Source organism: Saccopteryx leptura, chromosome 3 (assembly GCF_036850995.1).
Source record: "Saccopteryx leptura isolate mSacLep1 chromosome 3, mSacLep1_pri_phased_curated, whole genome shotgun sequence".
NCBI classification, from domain to species: Eukaryota; Metazoa; Chordata; class Mammalia; order Chiroptera; family Emballonuridae; genus Saccopteryx; species Saccopteryx leptura.
The window spans coordinates 115345566-115359067 of NC_089505.1; the positions used below are offsets into that span (position 1 = coordinate 115345566).

At 42.8% G+C, this 13502-nt stretch overlaps 1 protein-coding gene across 2 annotated transcripts in view; it reads left to right on the forward strand.

Annotated features, from left to right (window-relative positions):
* Positions 1-4919: 4919 nt before the first annotated feature.
* The window catches only part of CTPS1 (CTP synthase 1), a 41017-nt gene continuing 32434 nt past the window's right edge, over positions 4920-13502 (forward strand). For both annotated transcript variants that reach the window (XM_066376001.1, XM_066376000.1), the window contains exon 1: positions 4920-4979. In XM_066376001.1, coding sequence (XP_066232098.1) covers positions 4942-4979 — 38 coding nt within the window. In that variant the 5' untranslated portion in view covers positions 4920-4941. The remainder of the gene's footprint in view (positions 4980-13502) is intronic.

Consider the following 13502-nt stretch of genomic DNA (forward strand, 5'->3'; position numbering starts at 1 on the left):
TCTCAAGCGGCGATATGGTGACGGATGCAGAAGCACATGGTGGGGTCCTGGCCAGGTAGCTCAGTTGGTTAGAGTGTTGTCCCAATACGCCAAGGTTGTGGGTTCAATCCCTGGTCAGGGCATATACAAGAATCAACCAATGAATTCATAAATAAATGGAACAACAAATCGATGTTTTTCTTTCTCTAAAATCAATAATAATAATAAAAGCACTTGGTGCGTTCCAACTTGTCTCTGTCCACGTTCAGCTCCTCTTCCCAGTGCTGGCCCTGGTGTCCACAGTGGCCCCAGGCCCACCACCAGAGGCTTGAGCCTCTTAAGTGGTAGCAGCCCCAAGGCTGCAGCCTCCTATAGGTCTCTGCACAAGTCCCCCACCCAGAGGCCAGACGCGCCTGGCTTCTCTGCCTCCCAGCAAGCTCCATGGGGTCTGCCATTAATCTCTTTCAGAAGGATTTATTACTGACTCTCTGATCCCCTATCTGGCTCTTCGGATCTTCACTCTCTTGACTCCTTCTATTTGTGTTTGCTTAGTTTTCATTCATTCATCTAACTTCTTGCTTCCAAAATGTTTACTCCTGTCATCTGTCCTGTTCTCCCACCTTTATGTGTGTTTTTTTTAATTCATTATAGAGAGGGGAGAGAGAGAGAGAGAGAGAAGGGGGGAGGAGCAGGAAGCATCAACTCCCATATGTGCCTTGACCAGGCAAGCCCAGGGTTTTGAACCGGCAACCTCAGCGTTTCCAGGTTGATGCTTTATCCACTGCGCCACCACAGGTCAGGGCCCTTTATGTGTTTTTAAGTGCATTTTTTGTTTTTAGCAGTAGATAGCTTTCTATTCTTTGTTCTTGTTTTCTTTTTCTATTTTGTAATTAAATTTATTGGGGGACATTGATTAATAAGATCATATAGATTTCATGTTCACATTTCTATGACACATGATCTGTATATTGCTTTGTGTGCCCATCACCCGAAATCAAATCATCTTATGTTACCATATATTTGGCCCCTTTACCTTTTTTATTTTAAAATAAACTTTGTAAAAGACTTTATTTATTCATTTTAGAGAAGAGAAAGAGAGAGAGAGAGAAAGAAGGGGGGAGGAGCAGGAGGCATCAACTCCCACAAGTGCCTGACCAGGCAAGCCCAGGGTTTTGAACCAGCAACCTCAGTGTTACAGGTCGATGCTTTATCCGCTGCGCCACCACAGGTCAGGCCCCCCTTTACCTTTTATTGGAGTTTTGGTGAGGCTTCAGTGGGGAGGGAAAGTCTGATGTGCTTGTTCAGCTACCACAGTAAGGTCTTCTCACCACCGTGGGCTTCCGCCACGCGGAATAACCTGCAGTTCCCTAAGTGGATGAGCTTCTCCTTCCTCTGTGACTCAGCTCATGATCCTCCTCCCTGAAGCCCCCCTCCCAATTCCCCCACTCCGCTAGCCTGGCCTCCCTGTTTCCCTGTGTTGGCACCTGCCTGTCCTTAGAGACACTGCCCTGGGAAGCTTCTCTTGGCCACCTGGCTGGGTTAGATGCCCCTTTGGGGGTTCCAAGGCACCCCACTACTTTCCTCAGTACTACAGGGACTTCAGTATTGTAATTGCCTTTGTTACTCTCGTGCCTGGGACAGTGCTGGGCACAGGGGAGATGCCGATAGAAACTCTGTAAATAAACGAGGGAAGTAATAGATTCCTATTTTGCGACTTGTTTGCTCTGCTTGCATCAGGGAAATGATTTGTCTCCCTAAAAAAGGAAGTGAATCCAGCCTGAAGGAGGGAGAGAGGAGACAGGTACACTTTATCAGAGAGCAACAGAGTGTGGTGAGTCTTAGATTCTTGAAAAAATGAAGTGCCTCAGTAGATGACCATGTTATTCCTAGTTTAGCTTTAAAAAGAACCCCGAGAAAACCAGTTGATGGTATTAGAAGTCAGGGTAGAGGATATACTTGGGGTAGTAGTAACTGGGAGGAGAATGAGGGGGCTTGGGGTGCTGGTAATGTTCTGTCTTCTGGTCTGGGTGCAAGTTACATGGGTGTGGTCAGATATGCAAAATGTCACCAAGTTGCACACTTCTGTTTTTTACACTTTGATATCTGTATGTCATACTTCAAACAAAGTTTACAAGATAGAAGTAAATAATATATTTTTAAAAACCAGCTCTAAACTTTTCCCCCAGGATAACATCATCTCTACTATATCACACTCATCAGTCTTTCCAGTTATTTAAACCCACAAATAGATGGGTGTTTTTCCCATATCCCTTGGAGCTCAAATTAGTTAAATATATGTCGAATACAGGTGTTTTAAAAGGTTGAATCATTTTTCAAAACTCTCATCACGTACAACAGAAATTAGAGTGCTAATTATATAAACTCAGTAGTTGAAGGATATGCTAGGAGTCCTTATTTTCCCCCAGGTTTTAAAAAGTGCCTTTCAAGTAATCATGGCACTAATGGCAGGAGGATGAGTCGTTATTGGAGACAGAAATAGATCTCAGAGAGATCTGAGATACAGATGTCTGGAGCCTAGCCCCAGAATGTGAAATTATAACTATTGAGTTCTATAGACGTATTATGGCTCCACTGAGTGCTTCCTGGATGCAAATCTTTCTAAATCTCTCAATCTCCTGACTGTTCATCCACTTTGCATTGTTCAGTTAGGTCACTCAACTCTGGTGCCCAGAGGGAGCCGGAGAATATCGACACACTGACCCCTCAGTGATCATCAGTCCACACGTCACCCTGGGGAAACGTTTCCTGGAAACACTTGAGACCCTGGGTTATTAAGCTGGGCTGCTGTAAGGATTGCTCTCTTGGTGTCTTCCCACCAAATGAAGTATGTACAGCCATTGACTTTTTTGCCAGGGCGCTCATTTGTCTTGATAAAATAGGTGGGGAAAAAGCCAGATCACAAGGAGGTGAAAAGTCACGAGGTAATTTCATCGTCCTGATTCAGTTCTTTAAATGATTATTGAGGGCCTGCTCGGGGCCAAGTCCTGTGCTGCTCACGGTGGACAGAGGCTCTGTCTCTGGAAGGGTGCAGGGGCAGCATGAGGTTTGGCAGCAAGTGGTGGGAGGTTATCTTGAAGCTCTTTTTTTTTTTTTTTTTTTAGGTAGATTATGTGTTGTTTGAGGTGATCCTGGAGGGCCTATGGAAATTTGGGGGAGGCTTTACCACCCCTTCTTGCAGTTCCTGGAACTGAGAAGAGGCAGTTCTTTCTCTCAATCTGGAAAGAAGCAAATCCAGAGTCTCTCCGTGTGATGCGGTGAGTGCCGGAACAGACGGATAAGGACTGGGCTCTGGCTATCGGAGGAGTGGTCCTCAACGAGCAGGAGAGGCTGGAGAGGTTCTCACGGTGAGAATGCTGGCAACGAGTCCCGTTTGCCATGTTTCTGAACCCCAAACTCAAAACATACAATCTGAAAAGCATTTGTTTATCTCATTTTCTTATTTATTTTCATTAAAAGTCTTACAGGAGGTTGATAGCAAAATGACAGTTACTTCCATATGTAACACATTACTTTTATTTAAAAGTAATAAAAGCGGGCTCAGTGGATAGAGCATAGGCCCGGCGTGTGGACATCCTGGGTTTGATCCCCAGACAGGGCGCACATTGAGAAACAACCCCTCCCTCTCTCCCTTCTCTCTCTCTTCCCCTCTGGCAGCCAGTGGCTGTAAGGGTTCGAGCGTTGGCTCCAGGCACTGAGGATATAGCTCAGTTGATTTGAGCATCAGCCACAGACAGGGGTTGCTGGGTGGATCATTGTTAGGGTATACTATAGGAAGTCTGTCTCCCTTCCTCTCACTTAAAAAAATTAATAATAATAAAATTTTGCCTGACTGGTGGTGGTACAGTGGATAGAGCATCGACCTGGGACACTGAAGTCTCCAATTTGAAACCCCAAGGTCGCTGGCTTGAGCTTGGGCTTGTGAGCTTGAGTGAGGGGTGGCTGGCTTGAGTGTGGGATCATCAACATGATCCTAGGGTCGCAGGCGTGAGCCCAGATGTCGCTGGCTTAAAGCTCAAAGGTCACTGGCTTGAAGCCCAAGGTCACTGGCTTGAGCCAGGGGTCACTGGCTAGGCTTGAGCCTGCTGGTCAAGGCAAGTATGAGAAGCAATCAATGAACAACTAAAGTGAAGCAACTATGAGTTGATGTTTCTCATCTCTCTCCTCCCTCTATCTCTCCATTGCTCTCTCTCTCAAATGAATTAAAAAATTTTTTTAATTAAAAAATTTTAAAAATAATAAAGTTTCAAGAAATTAGACTGTGTTCCCAAATCTGGAATATGTGGTGATGTTATGGTATATTTATGAACTAAGCATTTATTGTTATGCTTGCATAATAACATGTCTTTATAAAGTGTTTCTTTTCTTTCCCTTTTATGACATTTTCCCCTACATGTGTTATTGAGGCACTAGTGTATGATTATTCCAAATAGTCACATATAATAGTAACATGTATTATTATATGCCTACATGAGGCAGGTGTCTCTATCAGATTATTCTGACATGCCATCATATTCCCTTTGAAGGACATAAATTAATTCTGGGGTGGATATGAATTTTACCCCCAAGTTCAATCAATTGTGAAAAGCTTTTGAATGGAATTTGGAACCTAGAATAGCTTTATTCCATGTATCTCTTGGAGACTGTAATATTGAATTCACTGTCCCTCAAACTCTACCCAGCACTCAGGTCAGAGAACAAGCTTCACAGAGGAACACTAGAAGATGCTTTACCATTTACTCCTGAATAAGCCAGTCTTTAGGTGGCTTCTCCCCCACGCTGTGTACTATTGGCACCCCACTGGTTCTCTGCAGAAGCACTTTGCCGAGCTGGACCGTGTCGCACTGCCACCAGCCTGTATTGACAATCATAAGGAGCAGCCCTGTGCCCGTGGCCTGCGTGTCTCTGTGTGGAGGCTATTGAGACCATTCATCTTTACACTACATGTCCTGTGTCCTCTCCATGAAGACTCACAGGAGAAGGTAATTTCTGATCTCAGTGGCAGAAACAATGATCTTTTTAATTTATTCAGTCAACATTTACCGAGCATCTGCTACATGTAGGCCATGTGAGGCATGCTGTGGATATACTCTAAAAAGAAATACAGTCTGGTAGAGAACACAGACATCAAAAAACCAATTACCTCATTGATTGTTATAGTTATGATAAATGCTAACAAGAAAAAACAGTACAGGGGGCTTGTGGGTGCCAGTAAGGGGACTTAGGAGGTCAGTGAAACGTTATTAAAAAAATATTTTTCCTGAGCAACTGTATAGTTTTTCTACTTAATCATATTGACCCTGCCTGACCAGGCAGTGGTGCAGTGTATAGAGCATCAGACTGGGATGCAGAGAACCCAGGTTTGAAACCCAGAGGTCCCCGGCTTGAGCGCAGGATTGCTGGCTTGAGCATGGGATCATAGACATGACCCCATGGTCACTGGCTTGAGCCCAAAGGTAGCTAGCTTGAAGCCCAAGGTTTCTGGCTTGAGCCCAAGATCACTGGCTTGAGAAAGGGGTCACCTGCTTTGCTGTAGCCCCCAGTCAAGGCACATATGAGAAAGCAGTCAATGAACAACTAACTAAGGTGCCACAACAAAGAATTGATGCTTCTCATCTCTCTCCCTTTTTGCCTGTCTGTTCCTATCTGTCTCTTTCTCTGTCTCTCTCTCTGTCTCTGTCACACACACACACACACACACACACACACACACACACACACATCATACTGACCCTTTTTGTTTTAGCTTCTGGGAAGTTAAAAGTCAACTTTGTGACTCACCTCTTGAAAGGGTATAGTATTTGGGATCTAATTTAATTTTTGGATTTATTTATTTGTGGAACAAATATTTATCAAATGCCTACTATGTGCTGGGACCAGCTAGGCACTGAGCAGGCAACAGTAAATCAGAAAAACAGGTCGCAGACCTCACTAGAGGGAGCTTTGGACAAGGAAAATAACTATTAAAATACAACTTGTACCTGCTGTGCTTGGGGAGACCCAGGCAGCATTTTTCTCATATTTCTCTCTCTCTCTCTCTCTCTCTCTCTCTCACACACACACACACACACACACACACACACACACACACGGCCTTAAATATTTTCAGGAGCAAAGTGAGGGTAGAATCAATGAATTCACTAAATAACCCTAAAGAAAGCTAGCTCAAGTGAGGAAAATCCAACATAACACATTCATAGTACAATAACATATAGCCAGTTGAGAGGGTCTAGACCTATGCAACGGGGTAGCTGTTGAGGATAAACAAGAAACTGGTAATAGTGGCGGAGGAATCAGTATGGGAGGAGGCTTTTCCTGTGCATTCCTTTTCACCTCTTGAATTTTGTGCCATTTACATAGTTATTAAAAATGAAATGATTTCAATTTTAGACTATAGCCCCAATCTGAAAAAATGTAACAAATTTAAGTCAATAGTTGTAATCTCTCTTCTGCCCCACTACTGACCCAGATAATATTAAAATGCCAAACTAGGATGATAGCATATTGACATGGAAGTGAAACAAGTAATCCAAAGAAGCCTTGGGAGGAATCAAGGAACAAGATTTGGTGATGGGTGGAATGTGGGGGCAAAACAGAAAGAGGGTTCAAGGCCAACCTACCCATGTGTTCTCAGGACAGCATTTATGCTTCTCAGTCTTGGCTTCATTACATGTAATATAGTGATAATGATGGCGTTTGCATCATAGGGTAGCAGTGGGAATTAAATATGCTAGATACTGGTTATTAAAAGGTGAACAAGACGGCACCTGATAAGGGAACTGAGACATAGAAAGGTTAAGTAATGTCGAAGAGATTGCAATCTGATGTGGAGGGGACAGAGAATAGGCAATTTCAGCACCCTGCGAGCATCCAGTGTACCACAGGAGGGACATGTAGGAGGGGTACTGTTTTAGGTTGGGTTGCCTAGGGACAAAATTTAGGATGGGGTTCTCGTGCAAGTGAATGATAGAGGAATGGTCTCCAGGGAGAACTGTAAGAGAACGAAGGAAGCAGTAGAGAGCAGGGGAGAAACTGGACAAGAGGTGCATTTAGCTCAGAGGCTGGTAAACTTTGGCCTTCAGACCAAATCTGTTTAGAACACAGCCGCACTTATTTTGTTCGTGTGTTATCTATGGCTACTTCTGTGCTATGAAGACAGAGTTGAGTAGTTGTGACCAAGACTGTATGGCCCCAAACGCTTCAAGTTTTAACTATCTGGCCCTTTATAGAAAGTTTGCCAACCCCTGCTGTTGTTGAGTCTAACCCTTATTCTATGCCGGGGGAGTTCTTGATCCTAAATAGCATTGAGGAATTGTCCCACCCGAAGACATGGCACCTGGCCTTTGTACCTTTGCACAGGGCTGACTTCAGGGCCCTGGGCTTAGTCCCCAAACTTGGAGTCCAAAAGAGAAGTCTAGGTTGGAAATATAAATTTGAGAGTTGTCAGAAGATAAATATTATATCTACCTACCTACCTACCTATGTAAATATTTATTTGTATTATTTTATTCATTTTTTTGAATATGTAACACATACACAGGATAAAAATGTTCAAGTAGAAATAAAAAGACTTTATAATATAAGGAATTCCCCACCCACTCTATCCCTCAGACACCTTTCTACTCTCCAGAGACAACTACTATCACCAGCTTCTTGTATCCTTCAGATATATATATCTATATATCTATAGTTTTTGTTGTATTTATTTTTAGAGAGAGAGGAAGAAGAGAGAGAAACATTGATTTGTTCCACTTATTTATGCATTCATTCATTGATTCTTGTATGTGCCTTAACTGAGGATTAAACCTACAACCTTGGCGTGTCAGGACAACACTCTAACCAATGAAGCTACCTGGCTAGGGTCAGAGATTTATTTTCTAATTGAAGTATAATTGGCATACAAACCTACTAGTTTCAGGTGTGTATCATAGCTATCTGATATTTACATACATTACAAAATGATCACCACAATAAGTCTAGTTACTATCTGTCACCATACAAATTTACTACAATATTATTGACTATATTGTCTATTCTGTACATTACATACCTATGATATTTATTTTATAACTGGAAGGTTGTACCACTTATTCGCCTTCACCTATTTTATTTTACCTGCCATCATCTGCTCCCCCCTCTGCTAACTTCCAAATGGTTTCCTGTATCTAGATGGTATTTAAAGTCTGAATGAAAACTCAAAATGGATTAATAAAGATGTAAATGTAAAATCCAAAACCATAAAACTCCTAGAAGAAAATATAGGTAAGTAACTCTCTGACATTACTCTCAGTAATATTTTTTGTTAACATATCTCCTCAGGCAAGGACATCAAAAGAAAAAAAATAAACAAATGGGACCACATTAAACTAAGAAGTTTTTGTACAGCAAAGGAAGCCATCAACAAAACGAAAAGACAATCTACTGATTGGGAAAAGATATTCACCAATGATACCTCCGAGAAGGAGTTAATATCCAAAATTTAAGAACTCATACACCATAACACTAAAAAAACCCCACAAAACAAATAACCCAATTAAAAATGGGCAGAGGACCTGAATAGATAGTTCTCCAAAGAAGACATACAGATGGCCTATAGCCATATGAAAATTTGCTCAATGTCACTAATCATCAGAGAAATGCAAGTTAAAACCATAATGAGATAACATCTCACACTTGTCAGAATGGATATCATCAATAAATCAACAAACAGCAAGAGTTGTCAAGGTTGTGGTAAAAAGGAAACCCTCTGCACTGTTGAGATTGCAAATTGATGCAGACACTATAGAAAACAGTGTGATGCTTTCTCAAAAACTTAAAAATAGAACTGCCTTATAACCTAGCAACTCTACTTCTGGGTGTTTATCCAAAGAAATCCAAAACACGAATTCAAAAAATATATATTTCTGCATTCTTTATGCAACATTATTTATAATAGCCAAGATATAGAAGCAACCTAAGTGCCTCTCAATAGATGAGTAGATGAAAAAGTTGTGATACATATATACAATGGAATATTACTTGGCCTTAAAAGAATGAAAATTTACCATTTTCGATGACATGGAAGGACCTAGGGGGTATTTTGCTAGGTGAAATAAGTCAGAGAAAGACAAACACCATATGATTTCACTTATATGTGAAACCTAGAGAACAATATAAATGAACAAACAAAACAGAAACAAACTCATAGATACAGAGAACAGACTGGTGGTTGCCAGATAGGAGGGGAGGGGGTGCTGGGTGAAGAAGGTGAAGGGAACAAGAAGCACCACTGTAGCTACAAAACAGTGAAGGGATGTAAAGTACAGCATAGGGAACATAGTCAATAATACTGTAATGACTCTGTGTGGTGCCAGGTGGGTACTAGACTTACCAGGGGTATCACTTCAAAAATTATATAAATGTCTAACCATTATGTTGTACACCTGGAACTAATATAAGATAATATTGAATGTCAACTGTGATTGAAAAAAATAAAAATTAAAAATGGTTAAAAAAAGAAAGCAATAAGGCCCTGGCCGGTTGGCTCAGCGGTAGAGCGTCGGCCTGGCATGCGGGGGACCCGGGTTCGATTCCCGGCCAGGGCACATAGGAGAAGCGCCCATTTGCTTCTCCACACCCCCCCCCCTCCTTCCTCTCTGTCTCTCTCTTCCCCTCCCGCAGCCGAGGCTCCATTGAGCATAGACGCCCCGGGCGCTGGGGATGGCTCCTTGGCCTCTGCAGAGCATCGTCCCCTGGTGGGCAGAGCGTTGCCCCATGGTGGGCGTGCCGGGTGGATCCCGGTCGGGCGCATGCGGGAGTCTGTCTGACTGTCTCTCCTCGTTTCCAGCTTCAGAAAAAAAAAAAAAAAAAAAAAAAAAAAAAAAAAAAAGAAAGCAATAATATCTGAATGAGATTATCTAGAGGAAGATCACAGAGGGAGAGGGGATCTTCTCAGCCCTGGGGCATATCAATGTTTACAGGTCAAGAAGAGGAAAGAATGAAGGAAAGAAGATCCAGAAGGTGAGTCTTTGAAAAAGGAGAAAAACTGAGAGAAAGTGGTTTCTTGGAAGCCAAGTAAAGAACATGTTTTAAGGAGAGAATGAGAAGCTGTTACAAAGGCTGTTAGAGACATAGTTTAGGGATAGGATCTAGGGACAGTATGGCTGCACCCAGAAGCCCACAGAGAGTCTATGACAGGGGTCAGGAACCTATGGCTCATGAGCCAGATGTGGCTCTTTTGATGGCTGCATCTGGCTCACAGACAAATCTTTAATAAAGAAAATAATAACGTTAAAAATATAAAACATTCTCATGTATTACAATTCATTCATTTCCTACCGCTCATGTTCATGGGTGCGGGTGGCTGGAGCCAATCACAGCTGTCCTCCAGGACAACACCAAATTTTTATTGGATAATGAGTAACGTACACAGGTCATTGTGAGGTCAGGAAGTAAACTTCCCTCCTTTTAATCAAGTAGTGAGCTAGCTAATTGCAGAAACCCTTTTGACGAAGAAGATGACTAAAAGAAAAAAAGATGAGGAGTATCATACTTTTCAGCAGGAATAGACAGAGGAATTCGCCTTTGTGGAGAGAGCAGGTTCTGCAGTGTGTCTAATATGCAATGATAAAATTGCATCAATAAAACAGTCAAATATAAAGCGGCACTTCGACACACGCCATACTACATTTGCATCAAAATATCCAGCGGGGGACAGCAGGAAGAAAGCGTGTCAAGAGCTACTGTGCAGAATGCAAGCTAGTCAGCAGCAACTCCGTGTTTGGACCCAACAAGGTGACTGGAATTTGGCTGGTGCTTTAGCAATTGTGATAAACAGAAAGCCATTCACAGATGGGGAGTATGCCAAAACATTCATGCTTGATGTTGCCAATGAACTTTTTGACGACTTTTTGGATAAAGACAAAATAAATAAAAGACATGCCTCTGTTGGCAAGAACTGTTCACGATCGTGCCATCATGATGGCAAATCAAATTGAGGCAACACAAGTGAAGGATATAAATGCAGTACCATTCTTTTCTCTCGCTCTGGATGAGTCAACGGACGTAAGCCATTTATCCCAGTTCAGCGTGATTGCAAGGTATGCTGTCAGTGACACACTACCTGAGGAAAGTCTTGCTGTTTTGCCTATGAAAGAGACAACAAGAGGGGAGGATTTATTCAAGTCTTTCACTGAGTTCACTAAAGAAAAAAATACTGATGGATAAACTTATTTCGGCGTATACTGATGGTACTCCATGCATGGTGGGGAAAAACAGGATTCGTAGCGCTTCTTCGTGGACATGAAAAGAGACTCATCCTAAGTTTTCACTGCATCCTCCATCAGGAGGCGCTTTGTGCTCAGATGTGTGGCGAGCAGCTTGGTGAGGTGATGTCGCTGGTCATTCAGGTGGTCAACTTTATAGTTGCCTGAGCTTTAAATGATTGCCAGTTTAAAACACTGCTGGATGAAGTTGGGAATAATTATCCTGGTCTGCTTCTGCACAGCAATGTGTGTTGGTTGTCAAGAGGGAAGGTGCTCAGCCGTTTCGTGGCTTGTCTGAGCGAAATCTGGACTTTTTTTGAAATGAAAAACGTCGAGCATCCTGAGTTAGCTAACACTGAATGGCTCCTGAAGTCCTACTATCTCGTGGTTATGACTGAACATCTGAACTAGCTCAATGTGAAAATGCAAGGCATTGGAAATACAGTCTTATCCCTTCAACAAACAGTGTTTGCCTTTGAAAACAAGCTGGAACTCTTCATCGCCAACATTGAAATAGGTCATTTACTACACTTTGAAAAACGGGGAGAGCTTAAAGATGCATGCACAGCAAGTGACCCTGCTCAATATCTTGATCTCCAGCAGCTAGCAGGCTTCACATCTAATCTCCTGCAGTCATTCAAAGCATGCTTTGGAAAATTTCGTGAGCACACTCGTCTTTTTAAGTTCATCACCCATCCACACAAGTGTGCAGTGGACAGCGCTGACCTGAGTTACATCCCCGGTGTCTCCGTCAGAGATTTTGAGCTACAAGCTGCTGACCTGAAGGCCTCAGACATGTGGGTGAATAAGTTCAAGTCACTGAATGAAGATTTGGAAAGACTTGCATGACAGCAAGCAGAGTTGGTGAGCAAACACAAGTGGGGAGAAATGAAAAAGACTTCAACCAGTGGACCAGCTGATTGCCAAAACTTGGAACGCACTTCTGTCACATACCACACACTGCAGTGTGTGAGTATTGCTGTACTGACAACGTTTGGCTCTACGTATGCATGTGGAGCAGCCTTTCTCAGATCTAAAGAACGTTAAGACCAACCTATGATCATGTTTCACGAATGGAAGTCTCAATGCCTGCATGAAGCTTAACCTCACCACATATCAACCATACTACAAAGCCATCAGCAAAACCATGCAGCACCAGAAGTTGCATTAATAGTAAGAAGTACTTTATTCATCATTGGTTAGCAACATCATAACAATGTTATTAAAAAGAATTCAGAGACTTATTGTACTTTAAAAGTGTTGGTCTTACATAAAACGCACACATATACTTATATTTAGTGTTAAACATATTGTATGGCTCTCACGGAATTACATTTTAAAATATGTGGCGTTCATGGCTCTCTCAGCCAAAAAGGTTCCCGACCCCTGGGGTAGGGGATGGCAGAGGTTTGAGGAAAGAGAGGGGAGTGTAACAAGGTTCTCCAGAAGAGTGACTAGCAAATGGCTCATTTCTGTACCTCCTACAGTATCTTCATTTCTTCAGCAGTACGTTCTCAATGTCTATCATGTTTCAGACATTTGGATAATCACTAAATACTTCTTGAAAAAATGTGTGGCCGTATACTTCAAACACATCCCAAGCATGTTTTAGATTTGGAGATGAGTCCAATTTGGGCATCTTGGCAGAGTAGGAGCAGTGGTGATCCAGATTTGGAAAAAGCCAGAAGCCTTTTTTGTTTTTTGAAATTCATTTGTTTGAGTGATTCTCCTGAAATACAAATTTGATCATATCACACCTTTTATTTGTTTGTTTGTTTTGGGTTTTTTTTGTATTTTTCTGAAGCTGGAAACGGGGAGAGACAGTTAGACAGACTCCCGCATGCGCCCGACCGGGATCCACCCGGCACGCCCACCAGGGGCGACGCTCTGCCCACCAGAGCCACTCTAGCGCCTGGGGCAGAGGCCAAGGAGCCATTCCCAGCGCCCGGGCCATCTTTGCTCCAATGGAGCCTTGGCTGCGGGAGGGGAAGAGAGAGACAGAGGAAGGAGGGGGTGGGGGTGGAGAAGCAAATGGGCGCTTCTCCTGTGTGCCCTGGCTGGGAATCAAACCCGGGTCCCCCGCACGCCAGGCCAACGCTCTACCACTGAGCCAACCGGCCAGGGCCCATATCACACCTTTTAAAAAAAATCCTTCAGATGGAGACTTGACTTGGGGTAGTGAACACACAATACAGTGTACAGATGATGTGTTGTAGAACTGTGTGCCTGAAACCTGCATAATTTTGTTAACCAGGGTCACCC